The sequence below is a fragment of the Aythya marila genome (assembly GCF_965140915.1).
Source record: "Aythya marila genome assembly, chromosome: 3".
NCBI lineage: Eukaryota > Metazoa > Chordata > Aves > Anseriformes > Anatidae > Aythya > Aythya marila.
Genome location: NC_139044.1, coordinates 23,583,006 through 23,605,176, shown reverse-complemented (window position 1 = coordinate 23,605,176; position 22,171 = coordinate 23,583,006). Strand labels below are relative to the sequence as shown.

General features: G+C 52.2%; 1 protein-coding gene across 1 annotated transcript; it reads right to left on the bottom strand.

Annotated features, from left to right (window-relative positions):
- Positions 1 to 12,277: 12,277 nt before the first annotated feature.
- Positions 12,278 to 20,858, bottom strand: SLC30A1 (solute carrier family 30 member 1). The gene is made up of 2 exons (XM_082757936.1): positions 20,085 to 20,858; positions 12,278 to 16,784 (listed from the first exon to the last, which is right to left on the bottom strand). The coding sequence occupies exons 1-2, from the start codon at positions 20,734 to 20,736 to the stop codon at positions 15,868 to 15,870; spliced, it is 1,569 nt and encodes a 522-aa protein (XP_082614062.1). The 5' UTR covers positions 20,737 to 20,858; the 3' UTR covers positions 12,278 to 15,867.
- Positions 20,859 to 22,171: the final 1,313 nt, after the last annotated feature.

The following is a 22,171-nucleotide window of genomic DNA, read 5'->3' as shown; positions in this document are numbered from 1 at the left end:
GTCACCAGCTGTCCTGGTGGCAGGGTCATCTCTCCCACCACAGAGGTTCAGCCTCGAGTCCCTCCTGCAGCACCCATGGGTGCCAAGGCCAGGCCAGCATTGACTCCAGAACTTCTGGCAGCTCCACACCAAAGGAAATGGCTGAGGGGACACGTTCAGTTTCCTCTCATGTGCCCACCCAAACTGTTCCCAGAAATAATCTCACACACAGCACAGCGGCTGCCAGGTAGGCCCAGTGCCCCACGCTGCAATGCCAGGCCTGAGGAAATGCTTTGGATGTGGCAGAATGAGGCACTTTGACCAGTACGTTAACTGGAAATATAAGCAAAGCTGAGACCACTGCACATAGCGTTTCCATGAATCAGCTTCTTCCAGAGGGAAAGCTGTGCCACGTGCAATAGGTTAGACCCTTACACACACCGAGCCCTTCCCCAGAGACCCTGCAGGTCAGGGCTGAGACAAGCTGAAGCAGGAAGCCGAAATAAACCCCGGGTTTGGAGGTGCCCGTGAAGAGAGCAGAGCAGAAATTGAATTTGCCACAGGGCTGACTGATGCTGGAGGGGCAGAGTTTGTCGGCAAATTTCAAAATGAGACTTAAAAGAAGAAGTGCTGGTTCTTACAGACTAAGCAGCCTTGCTAGGCTGAAAAAAATGATGAAATAGCCCTTTGCGTGTTCCTGCCTTCCCCTTTATGCATATGTCATAAATAATTAACTGGCTCTTTGTCTTCAGCCCTTGATGAACCTGGGGTGTAATAACAGGAGTAGACGATGGTATCTCAGCTGTCCTCCCTTCAGACAACACTGGGCTCTCGCATGCAATCCTGCGGCGGCACCAAGCATCTTCTCCTTATCCTCCCGATCAGGTTCCTGTCCTGTCCCCCTGCTGTGCCCGTAGCCGCCCTCCAGAGCCAGCTCCATCAGGCACGAAGGCTAATGATGGGGTGGGCGGCCTCCAGCAGCAGCCACCAGGCCTGGGCAGCAGCGGTGAGCAAGTAACGCCGCCAGCCAGCCTCCCCCTGACTGGGTTTTGGTGTGTTCGTGGCCATGAGTCAGACGGGAGCACCCAGCAGCTTGCGTGACACGTATAGGAGCCGGGCCGGCAGAACAGCCAAAAACACCTTTCCTGCGGCTGCGCCCTGAGCCACCTGTGAGAGACCAAGCAGGGTGTCAGGCCCGTGGCGGCCGTCCCGGCTGGAGATGCCAACCCTGCATCTCCCTGGGCATCACGAGCCTGTTTTGGGGAGAGAAAAGCAGCTCCATGGACTTTTGTTGGAGAAAGCTGTGGCTCAGGGGCCTGCAGCGGGTCGGTGCCCCCTGACTGCAGACGGGTGTCCCTGCTCCACACGGGGCCGGGCCCCAGCCTCTGTCCTTAGCGACATTACACCTGTGAGAGGCCTGGGGGTGATCTCCACATCTCCCAGCAGTGGTGGTGCCCCACCAGGAGCCCAAGAGCTGCCAAAGCTGCCCAAACATGAGGCAGGAGACATGGGGCTAAGCCCAACCCAACACCACCACGAGCAAGCACAGCCCTGCTGAGAACAACAGGGAACGGGGGACACCACAGCAACCCTCTGGGGGATTGTCTGGGCCCCCACGAGCAGCAGCTCCCTTCTGGAGGACGAGGGCATCAAGTCCTTCCTTCCGACACCCCTGTTTGCTCTGGCTATGCACAGCGCCAACGTGTGTGTGATTTTGCAGGGCCGCCCCGAGTCCCCGAGGACACGCGGAGCGCTCACCTGTGCAGGCGAGTTTACGGGAGATCCCGGGGCTGATTAAAAACTGCAGCACGCGGGAAGACCTGACGGGCTGCCCGAGCAGCCGGAGGTGAAGCGGCAGGGAACAGGTATCTCCGGACCGCGTCTCCCTCTCTCTCACACCCCTCGTCCTTCCCCCGCCACGCTTTTCTCCCCTTGCCACCGCTCCTGTCCGCGCCAGGCGGGCGTCCATCCCTCCGCGTGCTCACAGCGCCAGCCGGGCTCCTCCTGAGCCCTGGGGTGGCTGCAGGCACCCATCTCCCAGCCCTGCTGGCTGCAGGCGTGCTGAGAATTGTGTCACCTCCACAGAGAGACGTGTAGCTGGCGATGTCTGATTCAGGTCGCTGTTAATTACTCGGGCAGAGGCGTTCGTGCTTTCTGCCTCAGAGCGCCAAGGACCACTGGAGAGGCGGGATGTGCCCCGCAGGGATTGCTGCTGCTCACCTCAGGGTGGGTGCTTTGGTTCGTCCCTGCCTTTCCTCTTGAGAAAGAGGTACAGCTCCTACCAGCCCCGAGCACCCCCAGTTGGGTATTCACTGCTCCCTCATCAACGTCCTAATGAAAACCCCAAAAGCCAGCAGATCTGTAACACCGAGCTGTGCGTTGCTGCTCTTGGAGTGTGGGTTTTCTCCCCGTTGTGCAGCTTCCTGATGGCAAATTCATCCAGAAGCTGAGGGAAAGCCATGATGTGAGGTGTGCACTGAGCAAGGAAGAGGCAGGATGCCAGCTCTGCCCCTCTGTCCATGCAGAGCGGCTCCATGCAAGACAAAGCAAGGAAGAGCGGGCCAAGGAGCACTGATGGACATGAAAGGCAAATACTGCTAAATACCAGGGGGAAAACACGGTGTCGATGTTTTCCAGCTGGCACCTTAGCATTGTGTTGCATCCCTCAGCACCGGTATTTGCAGTGGCAGAAGGTCCAAGCCAAGCCACTCAACAAAAATAGGGTCGCTAGGACAAAGCACTTACTATCACCAAAGCTCACCCCATGACTGCACAGCAGAAGGCCCTGAACTCAAAGGTATCAAGGGATGAAGTGCTGGAGGCCGCAGTGTGCATTTCTCACGAGCTGCCCCACTGACCCCGCTGCCCGACAATTCCCGCTCCACCTGGCTCTCCTCTTTCTCCTCTACCCCAGTGCGAGGCTCCCACAGCCTGCCAGCTGCACGTGGGGCTGGAAAAGCTGGAGTCAGCTCTGGAAGTGAAATATTCCTGGTTGAGAGATGGTCAGCAGCAGTTCAGACCAATACGGGATTTGGCATTTCAGCTGCAGAAGCCACACTATGGCAGTGTGCTCCCATCCCATCACTCACGTATCTGTTTGCAGACCTTTTTTCCTTAAAGGAAAACAGAAGTTATTTTTTCCTCATGTTTTCCTTAAAAAAAAAAAAAAAAAAAGCATCTTAGTGTTACTTGTGACAGAAGTAACCATTTGGGACCTTGTAAAGAAACCCACAGGTTGGAGTCAAAGAGAAAGGAAAATCCTTTGGGCACCTCATTGCACCTCAAAGCTGTCCCAGACCTCTGAGCTGGACTCTCGCCGGCTGTTTTTCTGAGGCAGGTGGTGCCACAGGTGTGCTGAGAGCTGGAAAACGGAGGTTCAGGGCAGGACAGCTCACCCATGATAAATCCTGATGTCATGCGTCTTTGCACAAGACGGGGAAGTTTTTCTTTCTCGACTGTCCCAAGGTCTTCAGGAGGAAATGGTTGCGCACACCGCCTCTGAGTCTGTCATGGATAATTACACCTGTCTCTCCTCTCAGCTAATCTCCTGCTCCTCCTCAGCTCGGCGGGACCCACGGCTTTCCACACCCCCTCACCTCCATCGCCAGGAGCGCCCAAAGCCCTGCAGGGGCAGGAGAGGTGAGCGTGGGGCCGGGGCCCCATCCTGCCTGCCAGCACCGCCGGCGCCCGGTGGGAGACGCCTGGCGCCCAGCCCAGCCCGGGGCAGCTTTTGGGAAGCCCCAGCCCGCACACGCGCCCAAGCACCAGCCGGGAGAAGCTGCCAGGTGCCTCGGGGAAGTGAGGAGGCATTTCTCCAGCACCGCCAGCCCTGTGTGTTTCCCTCTGTATCCAGCTCCTGCCTTCCTCTCTGGCTGGCAGCGCTCATCTCGCACCGTAGCGAAACATCACCAGCAGGTAAGAAAAGCAAACAGCAATGTTTTCCCACCTGCCAACGGAAAGCAGCCCAGACTCAAACAGAATGGAGTTTTGCATCCCACTTACACAAACATAAAATCCCATTTTCCCTCCCATATGAAAGCAGGAAAGCTACGGACAAAGGGTTTCTCGCTTCAGGAAGAGGAAATACCAAAGAGAGTTCTCCAAAGACAACCTGCAGGCTGAACTTTGTAATTAAAAAATTAGGGCACGAGCAGGAATCGATACGCCCTAACAAACACCTCAGCTGCGACTGCGTCTGGGTGCTCCAGCCAGGCGATGCGTCGAGCTCGGGCACCCTGCCACTTCTGCAGACGTGTGTGGGTGAGCGCAACGGGTGGCACGGTGAGCTGGGCAGTGCGGGCAGGGCCATGCACCTGCCCTGAAACACCCAGGACAAGGAGGTGCTGCAAGGAGTGACCCAGCCGGAGGCACGCGGGGTGGGTGCAGAGCACACAAAGCTCTGCCCACCTCCGAGGGTGCCACCAGCACAGCAGGAGTGCTCAAGGAAAGTCGTTCAGTTGTCTAAGCACACCCAGACACACAAAACCCCGTGAAGATCCTGGCAGAGGAGAGACAGGCTTGCAGCCATGAACACAAAGATGCCGGCTCTGTCAGCCTCTTGTTAGGGCGTTGTGCTGCTGCCTGTGAAAACCCTGCTCCCAGCTGTGCTGCAGGACCCAGAACCTGCCCAAAGTGGTGTTCCTCAGGCAGCATGCTGACCTGGGGTGTTTCAAGTCTCTTGGCATGGGGAGGGGCTGAGCCCCTAAGGGTAGGTTTAGATTAGATATTAGGAAGAAATTCTTCACTCGGAGGGTGGTGAGGCCCTGGCACAGGCTGTCCAGAGGAGCTGTGGATGCCCCATGCCTGGAGGTGCTCAAGGCCAGGCTGGATGGGGCTTTGGGCAGCCTGGGCTGGTGGGAGGTGTCCCTGCACATGGCAGGGGTTGGAACCTGAAGGTCTTTGTGGTCCCTTCCAACCCAAACCCTTTCCTGTACATCAAAGCAGGGTGTTTCTGCCATTTTCACAGGGTCAGAGGCACCCACACCCACACGTTCACACATCCCTGTGCCTCTCCCACCTGGGGACGGTCACGCTGGGCCTGGCGGGGCTTTTTGCCAGTGCTGATGGCAGAGGGCACATCAGAAACAAGGCACCTCCTGCTTTCTATTCCTCATACAGGTTTTGGAGGAGCTGGTGCTGGTGCAGCAGAAGACACGAGGCATTTCTCTGGCCTCCAGAAGCTGCTCCTTGGAAGCACATCATCGCTTAAAAGCCGGGAATATTTATTGGTGGTGAGCAGGTATCGATTGCCTGGCCACAGTCATCGACACGTGGTTTTCGGCACCTCCTGAGCCATTTGTCCCCCTCCTGCCATGGGACACAACACACGCAGCCCCGGCCCCAAACCCACACAGGCAGACCCAGGCACAGAACAACACTCGCTGAGGGCTGCCCAGCAGGGAAGCTGCTCCCCCAGAAAACAGCCGAGTGCCCACTGAATGGCTTGGAAAAGATGAATTTCCCCGCTATCAGCGGCCGCTCAGGCACTTCCACCAGGTGCATGTGGCGGCCGCGGTTTCGTTTGCCCAGAGTGCATTTTACAGCACGAGGGCAATTCCTCAATTAATTGCCAATTAACCGGCAGTGTGCGGCCGGCTCCTGGCAGCTCTTCCCCAACCTGTGCTGGTGTCAAACCATGAGCAAGGCCCTGGGCAGCTGCAATCCCACCACCCTGCAAGCAGCCCCTCGGCAGGAGGGGCAGGGAGGTGGACCAGCACCACCAGGCTTTCTGCAGCCAGCCTTTGGAGGCAGGTAGGTGCTCCTCAGGGTCTTGATTAGCCTCAGTTTTGCCCGGCTTTAAAGGGAAGAGCGTGTGGTGTGCCACCTGCACGGCAAAGAGAAGCAATGCTGCTTAACCTGGCTGTTCAGTCCCATTGAACAATTTGGTGTGTTTTCAGCAAGCTGTGGACTTATTTGTGCTTTGCAGAAGAAAACCGTCACGTTTTGCCAGCCCAGCCTCACTGATTGTCCCTTCCCAGAAGCTTTAGATAATTATTTGGTCCGATGTTTATCATTTAAAGAGTAATTCATGTGCTAATATGCATAATCCCACAGCACAGTTTAATTGCGAGATTTTAGCGCTACCGTTGAGCCGCATTGTTGGGATTCACTTCTCTCCTCCTAGGATGGGCTCTAATTAGCGCAGTGCCAGGAACTGATTCTCTTGCCTGTTCACAGCACGGAAAGTCTTCGGCAAAAGCTACCAGGGGCAAAATGCTTTGTTCCTCTCCAAACACTGAGAGAATTTGAACTTGGAATTTCACTGATGGAAGGGGGAAAAAATGCAAAATGAAAAGCAGTTCGGAGACAGGTTTTCAGGAAATATTTATGAAAGTTAAAGTATTTTTACACACACACACACACACACACACACACAGCCCTCCCAGAGTCATCACTTCAGTGAAGGCACCACAAGCTGGCGACATGTTTGCACTGGGAATTTCAAAATTTGGGGGAGGATGCAGATTCCCTTTCTTGCTCTTACTTTAATGACACTAAATGAGCAGAAGTTGAAAGCACGCAAAGCAAAGCGGCTGCTTATTCATGGCCTGAGACAGGGCTTTGTACGCCCCAGAGCACGGCTGTGCTTTCCAGTCATGCCACAGAAGATGCAATCTCCCTAAAAACCCGGCCTTACTTGTTTGTAAGTTGTAGGGTTTTTTTTCCCAAGCAATAACATGGCCAGGACAATCCCCACCAGCAGATGACGGGCGCGTGGAGGAGCCTACCTACACCACAGCTCTCCCTTGCACCTCACATGGCAGGAGGCTCTCCGTCCACCACCTGACACACAAAAGCAAAAAATAACAAAGTCAGAAACATTACCGCCACCGAGTCATTTCGGATGAGCTGAGACCGAACCCAAACCAGGAGCATTTTCAGCGTGGCAGACATTTTTCCTTGCTTCCAGAAAAGAAAAATATGAGTCAACAGGCTAAAGAAATCGCAGAGACAGGTGGTGGGACATGCTGTGTGGGGTTCAGTATTTGTGCAGTTGCTGTGCTCCTCACACGGGCCTGTTTTAAAATGAACCAAAATACTGCTGGCTGCTCGCGGTTCGTGCACACTCATTGCCTTCAAGACAGTAGAAATCTGTAGCTTTGCCCCCATTATTTTTATTCATTTTGGGACAGTTATGAGAGCTTGTTAATGCTAAAATGACAGATGCTGGAACAACGGGCTATTTATTAAGTTCCCCATTGCTCTGCTCTGTTCTTGGACCCCGGGTTCTTTCCAGGACTGCTCTTTGGATTCGCAATAATCAAAGGTTAACGGGAGCTCGTTTCCAGCTGCCTAATGAGAAGTCATGCAAAGTGGGAAAGGAAAACAACTAAACAGCAAACATGTAAACCCTCGCTCTGCACCTCGGCCTGCCTCCTGCTAATGAAGGAAGCCGTATAATTCTCTTATTGCAGGGCACAGCATTTTCTGGCTGTCTTTCTGCGTGGATGTATGGGTTTGGTTAACAGAAGGTGTACCACTTATATCACTTGGCTAGCGAAGTGCCGCTTTGGGTAGGGTGTTCTCCTTTGGAACCAGTCTGTCAGCACTAAGGTGTTCAAAACCCAGGATGATCGGATTTGGGTAAAACCCCAAGCACACTTACACACACACACAAAAAGAAGAACTGCCTGTGCTGCAGAAATGCATCCATCATGCTCTCCACTTCTCTCTACCACATTTTCACCGCCTGGACAAACCATCAGCGGGACTGACCTGGTATTTCTGGGGTAAAGTGATCAGCACACAGTCAGCATCACAGCAGGTCACTTTTGCAGGATGTAAAACAGAAGCAAAAATGCCACTTAGGAGCAGCTACGCAGTTACCTTCATAACTCCGCAGTGGTTTCTTCTCTGTAAAACTAAGGAAAACGTTTTCCCAGCCTGTTTTGTTGCTCTGGTCCCTGGTCTCACAATGTGCTCTGCAGCCACTCAGAGCTCTGCACGCTGCTGAAGCGCTTGTTAGTGGCGAGTGACCTGCAGCCGAGGTTGTGGATTCCTATGTTTTGTGAACTACTTGGATCAGGAACAAGGATACAGAATTTGTGAATCATTTTCTGGTTGATTATGAAATGCCATATCAGGAGAACTAATTATTTAATTTGAAAACATTCTTAGTAATATATAAAAATATTTGCATTCAGACTTTAAAAGCTTGGAAGCATTTCTGTCAGCTAGAGAAACTTTCAAGCCTTCTTCATCGTTGAAGTAAGATCTATTAAAATTTAGCTGGTTTCGGGGTTGCAGATGCACTGCACTGAGTTAACCTCAGATTTGTAATTGAAGGTTAAGGTTTAGAGATAAAGGGGAAGGGAAAGATGGCAGCAGTCCACCCTTGTTTAACTTGTGTAAGCAATTTTTGTCCCAGCCCCGACCAACAGGCTTCTGTCTCCAAACCACTGTTTCGAAAGGGGAACTTCACATTGCATAAGGAGTCTCTGCGTTTTACTTTACCTTTAGTTATGTGGAGAAATACTGCTTTGTCAGGATTTAAGTGCTGCCAACAAGAAGACCTCAGTACGAAGACGTCGCTTTGGCCAGGCTGCCATCTCTCCACGGAGGCTGCCTCCCAGGCAGCGAGGTGTGACACTGAGCTTCTGCTGCCTGATTTTCGGCACCGTTTGTACCACAGGGTGCCGAGGGTGGTGCTCCACGCTCTCCTCCCCTGATGCAGCAGCTGAGGCAATGCTGGCTGCCTGCTCGGCCTCGCAGTTCAAGGTCTTGGTTTCACCTGTGATCAGTTTAAGGACTTTTTCCCTACTGGCCACGATCTTTGGTTTCTGCAGACAGCACCTGTAGGTCTCACAGCGAGAAGCTGTGAGCACTGCAGAGCTAGACGGGAAGAGCAGAGAAAGTCGCTTCTTCACCAAAACAGCTGCAGGGAAAAACAAAACCAAAACAAACAAACAAACAAAGATAGCTGGGCCAAAAGGAAAATCCACACACACAGAGTTGCTCGTTTTTCTCCACCGATGCCACAATTTCCTGTGCTCCCCCTAACCACAGCCACCACCCCAGTGAAGCGGTCTGCCTCCATTCCTAAAAAAGGCTCAGACCCCCAGTCCCTCTGCCCTTCTCTTTCCGGGTGCTGCTGGTTTTGGTAACACCATCCCAGCAGAAGCCGGCCATCGGGAGCACCAGAGACGGGGTCTCGCTGTGCTCCTGCAAGCAGAGCAGCCAGCAGCAGCCGCTGCATGAGCCCTGGTCTTCGTTATCCCCCCAGCTTGCCACGGATGGATGTTATTTTAACATTACCTGGCATCCACGGATGCTTTTGGAAAGGGTGCACAAGGACAACGGCGTTCAGCCCTGGGTTCGATGGGACATTTTCAGCTCGAGCTGCTGACCGGGGTCTAAAGCCCTCTGGCTAACCTCGTGCATCCTTAGTCAGGTGTTTGAGTGGCACAGCTAAACCCCTCTGAATACATCAAGGAAAAGCCAAACCCGTGAGTCTTCAGCAAATGCTGTCGAGGTTTCCAGCAGGGTGTCTGCCTTCGGGGCACCGCCAGCACCACCCGACGCAAGCGGTCCCGACGCAGGGGCTCTGCCCACGGAGTTTGCCTCAGTGTTTGCTTCTGCTGCTTTCCTGGTGCTTGGGAAAAGAAAACTGGGACGTCGTGGTGCCGGGTGGCGTTCCACCCCCGGGCTGCAGCATATGGAGCAGACACCTCCTTTTTCGTGACAGCTTGCCAGCTAACTCGCCTAGGTCCCTGCCACGCGCTCACTGTGTGCGGGGAGGTTTTCAGGGAAACGAAACCCACGGCTACTGAGGCTGGCTCATTGCGCTCGTGGTAGTTAAACACAGTCCTTTATTTTTTTTTTAACAGTGCGAGAGGAAGAGCTAATGCCCTCCATCTGCAGCGGGCTGGGGAGGAGGCCTGGAGCATCCCAGGAGACGGGTGCTGGGCTGTGCCTCCGGTCGGTGCTGCCTAACGCCAAAATCTCAAGGCTCCAGCCCCACGTGCAGCATTTCTCCTCGGGCCCTAAGGAATTCACCCGGCAGCTCCGGCGGGGCAGAGGGAGCCGAAGGGGCCGGCAACACAAGCACAAACGCAGGAAACCCAGCAGGTTGCACGTCCTGTCCCACGGCATCACCGCGGCTATTCTGGGCTGGCGTGAGGAAAGCCGTGGGGGGCCTACAGCGCGGCGGCCAGAAACGGGGCTGCCTTGAGGAGAGGGGAACAAAGCACAGCCACGCACAGCCCCTGGGGCATCGGCCCCTCGGGTGGGGAAGCAGCACCGGGGAGATGTCCCGGGAGCTGCGTCTGGTCCCCGAGGTGGCCACGCGACCACCCAGGGGAGCAGGTCACGGTGTAGGAGCAGCACGGGTAAAGGCAATCGTAAGCTGTAGGCCTGAGGTTTCCCTTCCCAAGCTCTCGAGCAGCTCGCGGCAGATACAAGTCCTGCCCCCTCAGTGATATTCCTGGCAGCTGCGTGTTTCTGCAGTCGGTGCTTTTCTCCCAACAGAGGTGACAGGCCGCAGCGTTTCCAAACTGAAACAAACGGAGCCGAAAAACACCAAAGCATCTTCTGTCCTTGGGCAGCTCCGCTCCAAAGATTTTGAAACCAACTAAAGCAGGACAGGCGTCTGTTAGCAAAGCCACTTTATTGACCTGTGCGCTAGGTAATTAACAACTGCCAACTAACAGGACGGGGAGATTTTTTCGTTCCTTTCCAAGGCTATTCTTCTTAGGAAAAAAAGTGCATTTTGCATGATTGCAGTTAACTCTTTGCGTATCAGAACTCAGCAACTATTTGTGTAATCGCAGCTGGAGTCCAGACGGTCGGAGGGCACCACCTGACAGCCCGTGTTTTAACTCCTCTCCTCCTCATACTTGCTTCTGAGATTCCGGGTGAGCGTGAAAGCGCACTGCGACTTCTCAATTTCTTCCTAAGGACTGAGCTAAGGAGGAAATCCCAGCTAACAGTACTTGACATTCAAGAGCTCCATGTATTTGCTCAGGACTTTCAGTACTTCATGAAAAAAAAAAAAAAAAGTTATAACATTAGCATTTATTTAAAAGGAAGCCAAAATGCAATTTCAGCAATGAAATCTGGCTACGCCAATTATATTTCAGCATTGTTCTGAAACAAGATCCAGGACATGAAAAAAAAAAAAAAAAAAGCAAAATTAATCCCACGTGCTTTGGGGAGACATGAAATGTATTTTTCAGTAGTGTGGTTTTGCTCTTAAACCACGGAGATAACGTGGCAAATGCGAAAAAATCTGAACGTGAGCCTGCTAAAACACGGTGCTGCACCTCGGAGGCAGGTAGCAGCACAGAGCAAAGGTCAGAGGGAATCAGACCTCCCGTTATCAGCAGAGCTACATTTGATTTGGAGAATTGTCAAGCCTGCCTTTAGCTCAGGCAGACGGAGCATCTGCCTCTTCCTATCCGGCAAGGAAAAAGCCAAAACTAATACAGAGCCGTACAACTAAAACACATATCTGAAAAGGGAGTAGCCGATGCCTTGCTATGGAGCTAAAATAGTTCGAGCCTATTTATCTGCTTTTAAAAATAGTTGGCAGTGCTCCCCGCGCGGATCCCGGGCCATCCAGCTGCACGCCTCGCCCCCTCGGCCCCCGGCTCTCCATAGCTGAAGAGATTAGAAGGTGCAGCCCAAGGGGGGCAGGGGAAGGAGAATGGCAGGAATCTTTATCCCTCCTCCCCAAACCCGAGCACTTGGCATTTCATAAACCCAGACGGCCGGACGGCAGGAGCACAGAGCAGCATCATTTTGGCTCAACTTGTTAACCGGCCGTGGGATGCTCGGTGGGCTTCTCCTTTGGGAGAGTGGGCGAAAGGAGTAATCCCTGCCATAACCCTGGAAGTTAAAATGAAGTGAGTTCGGTACCTTTAGAAACACCAAAATGCTCCTGATTGTAAAACACCCATATAATCCAGTAACTTCCAGCCGTTCTCCAAGAGACAGGCTGCACCGGCAGCAGCTTTGGACTCAGTCCTGCGAGTAATTCCTCGCATGCAAGTAACTACTCGTCAGCCCGATGAAACGATTCATGAAAGCAGAAATTCGCAGGACTGAGCCCTTGCCATGACTTTTGGGGAGCCGCAAGTTGGAGCTAGTCTTGCTTTTTACATAACTACGTGTGCATCCGTGCTGAATACCGTGAGGCAGCAATAAGAGATATTACCAAAAGCCTAGAGTGGACACTGAAAGCCATCGAGCCCAAAGCGATAAGGAGCTCCGCAGACACGAGTTACTCTGCTGAAAAGAGCGAGTTTCAGTGAACTGCGACGAGCGCAGTGAGCGCCCCAATTAGTTCTGCCCCCCCAGCAGCAGGTTTCCGGATGAGATATGAACTAAACACAAAATCTTTCACCCAGCCACGTTTGGCACATCTCTGAGACATTTAATCAGAAGCACAAACAATCCAGACACCGAAATACAAACCGATTTTGCCTTAAAATCAGCGTTCCGTTTCTTTTTATTTTAAAAATTCAGGAATGTGATACACAATACAATCAGCTCCCCACCGCTGCAGTGTTCACTCACATGAGATTCGCTAGTTTCATGCTTTGTGGAAAAAAGAAAAAAAAAAAAAAAGAAAAAAAAAAAGACAGATTGCGCAGTGGTTTTGAATGCTCCTGGTATGCTGGAACCACGATCTTCGGGATGAAGCCGGTCTGTGTAACCACAGACAGGTCAGGTGAAAAAAAATCAAGCTGCACTGCAAGGTAGGAGGCTGAGGCTGGGTCAAATACAGCCAGGACGAACCCCAAAATTGCGTTCCTGCTGCTGCACAGCCACCTGACCTGACTATATGCCTTCGGTGAATTGACCACTGAGGGCTGGAGAGACTGGAGGGCCTCGTTAACACCAGCTGGTGCTGGTCCTGCTCGCAGCACGCCGCAGGACAAAGAGGCCGCACGGCTCCCCCTTCTGCCCCCTCATCACCATCATCACATTCGTATCCTGTCCCGATAATAAAAGTAACGCGGGGGAGAGCTTCTTGTCTTTTCAGCTAGCCATTGCCTGCAATGGACACAGTAATAGAAAAATATGACTTCTGGCACAAAAAAAGATTAAATAGTTACAGTGGAATTAGTGAGCACAATTCCAGCTACGCAGATGCATTTACAGAGACTGTCAGCCAATGGTGGCAACCGCCACGACTTAAGGGTTGCTCTCTTTCTGTAAAAGCAACAGGAGAGAAGTAACTCAGGCTTGTCAGTGCTACAATGGGGATTTTTGGTGATTTTTTTTTTTTTTTAAATAAACTAAAGAGCAGTAGTATTTATATGGCGCGTTAGTGATATACAGCAGGACCTCAAAAATTCATACTAATGACTGAGACCAACTTTAAACTAGCAAGCAAAATAATTAGTGAAAGTTTACCATAAAAAGCAAGGACACATTTCAAAAAAAAAAAAAAATAGTACTTTGTTCGTTTCAAAATTTACTTGGATAATACTTTGTAGGATACTAGCAGTGGTAGCATATTTTGCAAACGTAGTCTCATACAGGATCTCAGTTAACAGTCAACTCTAGATCATATACAGGTAACAGGAGAAAGCGTTAAGGTAACCCAGACAAAACAAACCCAGGTATAAATAGCGTATTAGCACATTTAAGTCAGTTCAGGAGACTGTACAACCAGCGTGACCACGGAAGCGGCCCCACGATGCTGACACCAGCGGGGCACAGCGCTGGGCCGAGGGGATGCAGTTGCGCACCCCGCGGATGCACTTCCCCAGAAAGAGGTGGGGGGCACCCCAAAGGCACCAGCCCCGAGCTAACCAAGCCCCCAAGAGCCCTCTGGGGCCAAGCACCACAGGGCTCAGCCCCGCTACTCCTCCGCCTTGGCGCCCGGTGCTTGGCCAAGGTGCAGGGAGCGAGGCCGGGCAGCCCGCGCGGGTACCACACAACACCGGTAACCCACCCATGGATAATCGAGAGTTGACTGCAGTGCTCTGCTGAGAAGTTCGGTAAGACTACTGGCACAACCCGGGTGCGATGAGCAGCAGGCTCTTCTGAACTACGTGTGAGCAGTTATCATACAAGACGCGCAGTAGAAATGCAAACTAGCAAGGTGTTCTGTATCTGGAGGCAAAGCTACATTCCCTTCACTAGCAAAACATTCTTTTAAAAAAATCTACATTTAAATACTGTTGAAAACCTGAAAACCACAGCATCAAAGAATTTTGTAAGGCCAAGACTATCCTCAGTTCCCTCTGTTGTGCCAAGGTATTGCAATACATTTGCAGGAGTAAACACAAAGTAATTTAGTATCTCGTACTCCTTCCAGCGCCCTCCAGTAACAGATCTCAGTGTTCCTCACGCAAGAGTTAAGCCTCACAACACCCCTGTGAGGTAGGTATTATCCCCATTGTAGGACGGGGAAACTGAGGCAGAGTGTTTATCTGACATGTCCAGAGTCATACAGCAAACAGTGGAAGAAGTGAGCTGCTTTCCAGTTTGGAGCACGGGAGCAGTCAATTCATCACAAGCCATTATTTCCCACACACAGCTTCCAGGTGGATCAGAAGGGTCAGGGTTTTAGCCCGGATTCCTTTCCTCTTCAGCTCTCATTCAGTCTCTGCCAAACTCCCAGTCCACGGGCCAGCTTCTCTTCTGTTAAGGTGTAAGTTGGCAGCACACTGTAACAGCTTCGTTAGAGCCAGTTGTCAGTTAACTGATTTAACATCTTAAACCATAGAATCAGATACCTGCAAGTGAAAATTCGTGATACACGTCTCAGAAGGTGAAACACAGTGAGTGAAATCCCACTCCCCCAGACACTTCAGCAGAAGTCAGTGGGACGCTCCCGAGGGTGCGGCGGAGACGGGGACTGCAGTCACTGCAGGTGCTCACAGACACTCAACGACCAGCAAAACGCATCGCCGAGTCACTTCGCACGGAGGCGACCATCATTGCTTTTGAAAAACATGAATTACACTGTCAGTGCTTGACAAACTTTCCCCCCACAGAGCTCTTATTGACATAACCAAGGAATTCTTTATTACCAGTGGAGCATCAGTTAAAGTTGAAGCCCCAGCTCTTCATTCCTAGCACTGAGTCAAATATTCTTTAAGCTCGAGGACTTCTATGATGAGACACAACATGGAAATAATGAAAAACACCAGAAAATACATAAAATATTGAAGTATGCGTTACTTTATCTGCCAGTCTCACGTCTTGATCACAGAGCAGTATACAGTAGCTTGAACTTCCATTTCGATAAAAACCCTTTCACATCTGATACTGTCACAGGCAGTTATTTTCTTTACCTCGCTACCTTACCAGAAAAGCCGGGGACAGCTTCTAATGATCATATGATGCTTCCTTTAAAATATGCTATACGATAAATTCGTTAGAAAAACCTTCACATTTTTTTATTATATAGGTTTAAGAAAAATATGTGAAACTGACAAAGTGGTTTCCAGTTTTAAGTAGTTATATCTTTAAAAACGTTCTATCAACTTTGGTTTCCTTAGGGCTTCTAAATAAACAATATATTAAAATATCTACAAATCAAATATTAAAGGAAAGAGCAGGTCCAAGAAATTTGCAATACAATCGAGTTCCTATATGCTTATCCCTCAGATACCTTTTCGCTGGAAAGAAAAAAGTAGTTTGAAGAACAACAAAAAGTGTCTCGGCTGAAATGCTGGAACTGGTTTTCTGACGTTGTTACAGCATCGGTGCACTTTCTGTCTGTCTCAGTACAAAGCCAGCACAAATATTGTATCATGACAGTGACATTATGTTCTTTGAAACAAGCATTCTAGGTTTAGCAGTATGACGAGAACAAGGACTTCAGCAATTACACTACTTGGCAAAATTGCATCTCCAACATCTGCCTCTTCCTCCTGCAACGCAGCTGTTGTCAAAGTCACCACCACTCAGGCAGCAGCACCCCGGGAGTTACAACGACGACTCAAACTGCTCGTTTTGATCGGTGTTTGCCTCTAGCTTCACTGAAGGAACGCTCTCCGATTTAGTCCTTCTGGTTTTGTTATGCGGGAATTCAATGACAACCTCTGAGCAAGAAATACTAAGCGAGGAAGATTTTTCTGTCTTCTTTCCCGTACTGTCTTCCACTGCTCCGCAGCACTGCTTCAAAGCACACTGAGTTCTGCAAGGAAACTCGCATTTCCCTCTCCCTGATTCGGAGCCAACGCTGGCAAACTCGGGCTGAATGGTCGTCGCGTGGATCCCTTCATCGTGAAAGATCTCCTTGATGCGCTTTGCCACCATCATGTAGGTGGAAGGGTCGGGACACTTGATGTGAGCAGTGCCGATGATCCGGCTCCCCGCCAGCTGCCAGATGTGTAATTCGTGGACTGCTTCGACTCCTTCGAGGGTGCGTAGCTTTGAGTTCAAAGAATGCACATCTATTTGTTTGGGAACAGTCTGCAGAAGTATAAGGGCCGACTCCCTCAGTAACGGGTAGGTTGTGTAAAGGAGTATGCAAACCATAATCAAACAAAGGACGGGATCTAAGTACAGCAACCAGCAGGGCCCAGCCACCGTAACGCTCTCCTGCTCAGACTTGTTGGCTCTGCCAAGTGTTGGGGCTAGGGTAGCGTTCTCCATGCAGTGGTTATTGACGCAGGGATTAAAGCAGGGCCCATCTTTGGGGCACGGATTCCACAAGCTGTAGAAGAGCAAGGCATTCACTACCACAATTACCGAACCTAAGGCATCTCCAAAAACATGCAGAAATACTCCACGCATGTTAAGCTGCGCGCTGGAGTCTTCTTCAACCTCCTCTACGTCCAGAGGATAATGGCCAGCATTCCCATTCACTTGTAGGTCAGCCGCGTCGTCTTTCACATCACCTGACAAGAAAGCAGCGCAACGATTAGGCACATGGTCCCACACCACACGTTACCACAGTTCTGTATAAAACAGGAACCAATGAGAAGCTTGCCCCAAAAAACAAGCATCTCAACCCAAAACATTCAGCAACGTTTCCCCTGGCTGAGAAACGTTCAGTTGTTCCAATAAGCAATCTACGGTCTCAAAGGTAATCGCTCGTACACAGCGTTTAAAGATGTCGAGTGGCCAAGTATGAAGCTGAATGCGTTTTAATTTGTTTTACCAAAGGCTGTTTTCACATTTTCCAGTTGTTTAACCATCACTGTTTGTTTCTTAAACCACACGCAGACTTGCAGAGCACATACATACAAGCTGGTTCAGTAGCTAACTAACTGGTATTTGCTTCCTCTTCTGAAAAGCCAGGAGAATACTGGCTGAGAATTACGTTACTAAAATCTCTCTTGAACCATAGGAATGCATTTCTATTTGAAATCACATTTTATGAGGCCAGAAGCTCAAAAGCAGTATGGATACTGCTTCATAGTCACTTCTTTTCTTTTCAGGTTGAGTGGTTCATTTCCAAAAGACTTCTGAAGCCAAGGAAGAGGGAGCTTCCCTGAGATGGTGCATGCAGCCAGCCGAACTGTGAGATACAACGAGCTGAGCTTTTAGGTCTAAAAGGCAGAATTTATCAGCAGCATTAACTCCAGGATACTATACGCTACCACTTACATTCTCAGAGGCTACGAACTAGCGTTATTTGTATTCTGGTGTACCTGAAAACACATTTTCAGTACTTTTTTTCAAGCAACGTATAGCTGTTGAGTGGCATATAGCTGCTGATGCCCAAAGCCACACGTCACAAACCACGTAATTAGCAAATGAACATTTTAGTGCCCTCCTTTGTCAAAATCAGCTGTGATATTGCCACTGCACCACACCTCACTAGCTCTATTAGAGCAAAGGTCCCATTACGAAGAGGTAGCATGAAATTTGGGGGGAAAAAAAATACATTTTGCAAACTTCACAACTGAAATCAGTGTACAAGTTGGACCTCTCGTGCTTCTTCAGGAGATCTTTGGACAGCAAACTCTCAGTGTCAAAGAAATGTAACGAGCATTGGCCACGGGCCTGACCAAGTACAACGAGGAGCGCTTACTGCTTCCATGGTCATTCAGTTCAGAGCTTTGTAAACATTAACATGTTAGTATCACCTCCGGCTTCTGCCACTCTGCTCTCATGACTGTAATTCTGCCATCATAAAAGTGTCTGCAGGCTCTCTCCTCCCCAGAGAGGAGGTAGGCTCCTACAGGGACTGAGCAGGGCAGTCCCGAGCCCCAGGCTTGTTATGTTGGGCTCCACACATCGTCTCAGGCTCCAGCTACATTTTGCACACAACTTAGAAAAGTTACTAAGTATGGAAATGTTCCTGAGGCCAGCAGTTTTCCAGATAAATTAATAAATTAGAGGAAAACAGCTCAGGTTACAGAGTTCAGACCTCGGTGTCCACAATGTGAGCAAGGAGAGGCCCTCTCCTGGAAGTGCTGCGACCCAAGGAGATCTGGAGAGTCGGCAGCGTCATCCACAAGGGGCAGAAAACGGGAAGCGTGGCTCCAGAAAGCACCAGTCTTTTTAAGGGGAAATGGCTAAATGTGCCAATTTGGATTTTGATTCATTTTAATCTACCTGTACCCGCGCAAGCCCGGCCCCTAAGGCTATCGCTAGGTTTCCAGGTCAGCCCCGGGAGAGGAGGGTCCACCCCGCCCCAGCTCCAGCAGAGGCAGGCACAGCACCCCTCACCGCTAACTCGTCCCCGGGGCAGCGGTGAATAACCCCAGCCATTGCATAACCATGACATGGCAGAGCAGGAAACATAAACTCACTTTAAAGTTTCTCTGTGACCAAAATTATGCCCCATTACTTCCTAAGCACCCACAACCAATTACCTTTTGTTGCCAGGACATCCACGGGACGTTCCGGACACGCTACCCCAAAAACAGGACGCATTTTAATCTGCGCTACAAGTCAATCTCTTAGCCTACAACCAGGCAAGAAGGTAGCTAAAAGCACAATTTATGTTTCAACAAAGCCAAGATATCAATTAGATCAATGGCTAAATGAGATTTACATTGTTTGGAACTAATTATTAAGATACCTTTGTTGGGACTAACACAACATTAAGAGCTTATTATGTGGTCAAGAAAATAGTGTAATGCATTCAGGGGAACTTTCCTATCCTCTTGTAAAACCTATCTTTTCTAAACCAGCAGAACGCTAGAGAATAAAAAGAAGGAAAAGAGAAATAAACAGAGAAACTGCAAGTTTCTCACATGTGGACTGGAACATCAGAAATACCGAAACTGTAGCAAAGTTCACTCCAAGGAAGAAAGCTCAGTGTAAGCTAAACCGGCGGTGTCCTGACGCTGCCCTGGAAATAAAGGAGGGACGCGGATCTGAGGACTGAAACCCTTTCCTCCCTGTCACTGGGATGCCACACGACTAAGGCTGAGAAGTGGCAAACGCACACAGGACTTGGCTTAGACCAAGTGACTTCCACATAAAGCACCCAGGCTTCTACAGCTGTTAAAAACAACAACCCAAGGAACTCCCTCCCACAAAAAAGGCAGTTTAGTCAGCATTGGGAAGGGAAGCTTTAATTTTTTGCTCTGCACACAAGGGAGGGGGAAGCTGCCCGCTATGGACAGCTGAAGGAAACTAACTCCAAGAACCATGTGTGTGCCCTGACACCAGCTCTGCATTCAGCACCTATCGCACCACTTCCCCAGGTCTGGCTGGCAATTTCCAAGAATTTCTCCTTCCAACATGCATGTCACCAAGAAGTACAACACCACACAAGAGAGCGTGCTTCAGTGTGCTGCGTCCCGAGGGAGAGAGCCCCTCGGGCAGCTCGGAAGCAACCCCGCGGAGGGGTCTGGCTGTCAGGAGCACGGTGCTGAGCTGCACTGGGGCTGATGCGTGGCCAGTTCGGAAGGCGTCAGGGCAACATCGTGTGACAGCTGGAGTCGCTAGGCAAAAAGCACCCACTGTGTGCCCTCATGGCCAGCCCCAGCCTCTCCCAGGGGAGACCGCTTCACCCTGAGGCTCCTTCACGCTCTCACCTGTCCACACGACAACGGCACGATGCGAGGCGCTCCTTTTAGCGCCCGGGGAGAAGGTTTTGGGTAGGGCAGCCACTGCTCGCTGCCCCTTCCCATGGGGACAGATGGGTGGTCCCCACGGAGCTTGTGCCGGGGGGCATGGGGACACCCACCGGGACACCCACCGCCACCCTCACGCCGCCTTCCCCCCCGGGGGCTTACCCAGCTTCTCCTGGCCGACCCCGTTGGAGCTGCTGCAGTTCTCCACCAAGGTGCTGGTCTCCTCCCGGTGCAGCGCGGCCTCGCCGTCCCCCGGGGGCTGCTCGGGCTTGGCTCCGCCACCCAGCCGGGGGTGCCGGCCGCCGCCGTGCGAGTGGCCGTGGCCGTGGGCATGGCCGTGGCCGCCGGCGCCGTGGTGGTTGAAGAGGCAGAGCCCCAGCAGGTTGACCACCAGCCCCGCCACCCCCACGGCGATGACCACCAGCGGCTGCTGGATCTCGTGGGGCTCGGTGAAGCGCTCGATGGCCTCCAGCAGGATGGTGAAGCAGAGGGCGGTGAGGAAGACGGCGTTGACCAGGGCGCCCATCACCTCGGCGCGCACCCAGCCGAAGGTGTTCTTCTTGGTGGCGCGGGTGCGCTGGGCGAAGCGCACGGCCACCAGCGCCACCACCAGCGCCATGACGTCGGACAGCATGTGGAAGGAGTCGGACAGCATGGCCAGCGACGCCGTCAGCCGGCTCACCGCCACCTCCACCACGAAGAAGAGGAAGGTGAGCCCCAGCATGCACAGCAGCCGCGCGCGACGCTGCTGCCACCACCACCGCCGCCGCCGCCGCTCCCCCGACACCGACACCGACACCGCCGCCGCCGCCATCCCGCCGCGCCGCGGGGCTCCCGGCCCCGAGGGGAGGACGCGGAGCGCGGAGCCCGGCGCGGCCCAACCCGGCCCCGGCCCCGAGCGCGGCCCCGGCCCCGGCCCCGCCGCCGCTCCCTGCCGCGGCGCCGGGCGAGCAAACTTTGCACCCGAGCCCCCTCACTCTTTCCACACGGAACCCGAGCCGGCCCGGCCACGCCCCCCCGCCCGCTCCCCATTGGCTGGCGGCGACGCCCACTCCCGCCCCCGCCGCCCGCCTCGCCCGCCATTGGCCGGCGCCGCCTCGAGACGGGCCGGCCCCGCCCCGCCCGCCGCGCCTCGTAAGGGGAGTGGTGGGAGGGCGGGGCGCCGCGTGACGTCCCCCCCGCGCCGGGAGAGCCCATTGGCGGCGACGCCTCGGCCACGCCCCCCCCGCGCCGCCGGCCCCGCCCCGCGGCGAGCGGGACTCGTGCAAAAGGTGCGCGGCTCCACACGGCCCGGCCGGCGGGCGGGGCGGGGGGCTCCGTGACGTCACGCGCGGCTGTTACCCGCCCGGCGGCTCCCCTCAGGGAGGGCTGGGGCGAGGCTGGCCCTGCACAGCCCGCCCCGCCGTGTGCGTGGCGTGTAGCGTGTTATACATAACGTATATTGTACATAACGTATATAGCATGTACAGAACGTGTAAAACATCTATAACACCTATAACACTTAACACATCTATAACATATAACATCCATATCACATATAACACCTATAACATCCATATCACATATAACACCCATAACACATATAACACCCATAACACATATAACACCTATAACACATATAACACCCATAACACGTGTGACTCCTATAACACATATAACATCCACAATGTATATAAATGGGCATTCACACATAACAGATTTCCTGAGAAGAAGGGGGTAATTTTGCTCGCGAAAGCTGTAGTGTAGCAAAAGCATTCGGGCGCTAATAAATCACTATTAATTTTATTGAATTTGCTGTAGTCAAGGGCAGACAAGGGAAAATGATCTCCTGAGACATCTGGGAAAAAATAGATAAATGTAATTACAAAAAAAAAGGCAGAGTTGATTCCTTCCTTCACCGGTGGCGTTGCAGGGGGCCAGCAAACGTGGCGGCAAGAGATAGGGTGCCTGAGAGTATCTGCGGGTGGGAAATGAAGGGAGAGGACACCAGCAGCCACCGCTGTGTGTGTGGAGGCAAGGAGACCGGTGCTCTGACAAGGAGATGTAGCAAGACTGCCAGAGCCTGTTATTGTACAGAGGCAGAGGTTCAGGGTCTGTGCAGAGGTTTCTGACAGCTGGAGAGCACAGCAAGGCGGTCACGCTTCCGCACGGGAGGAGTATCAACAGGCCCAACAGACCGGTAGTTCAGGACCGGCTTACGCTGGACTCAGCAGTCCCAGCAAGTCCACATCTGTCCACCATGTCTTTCT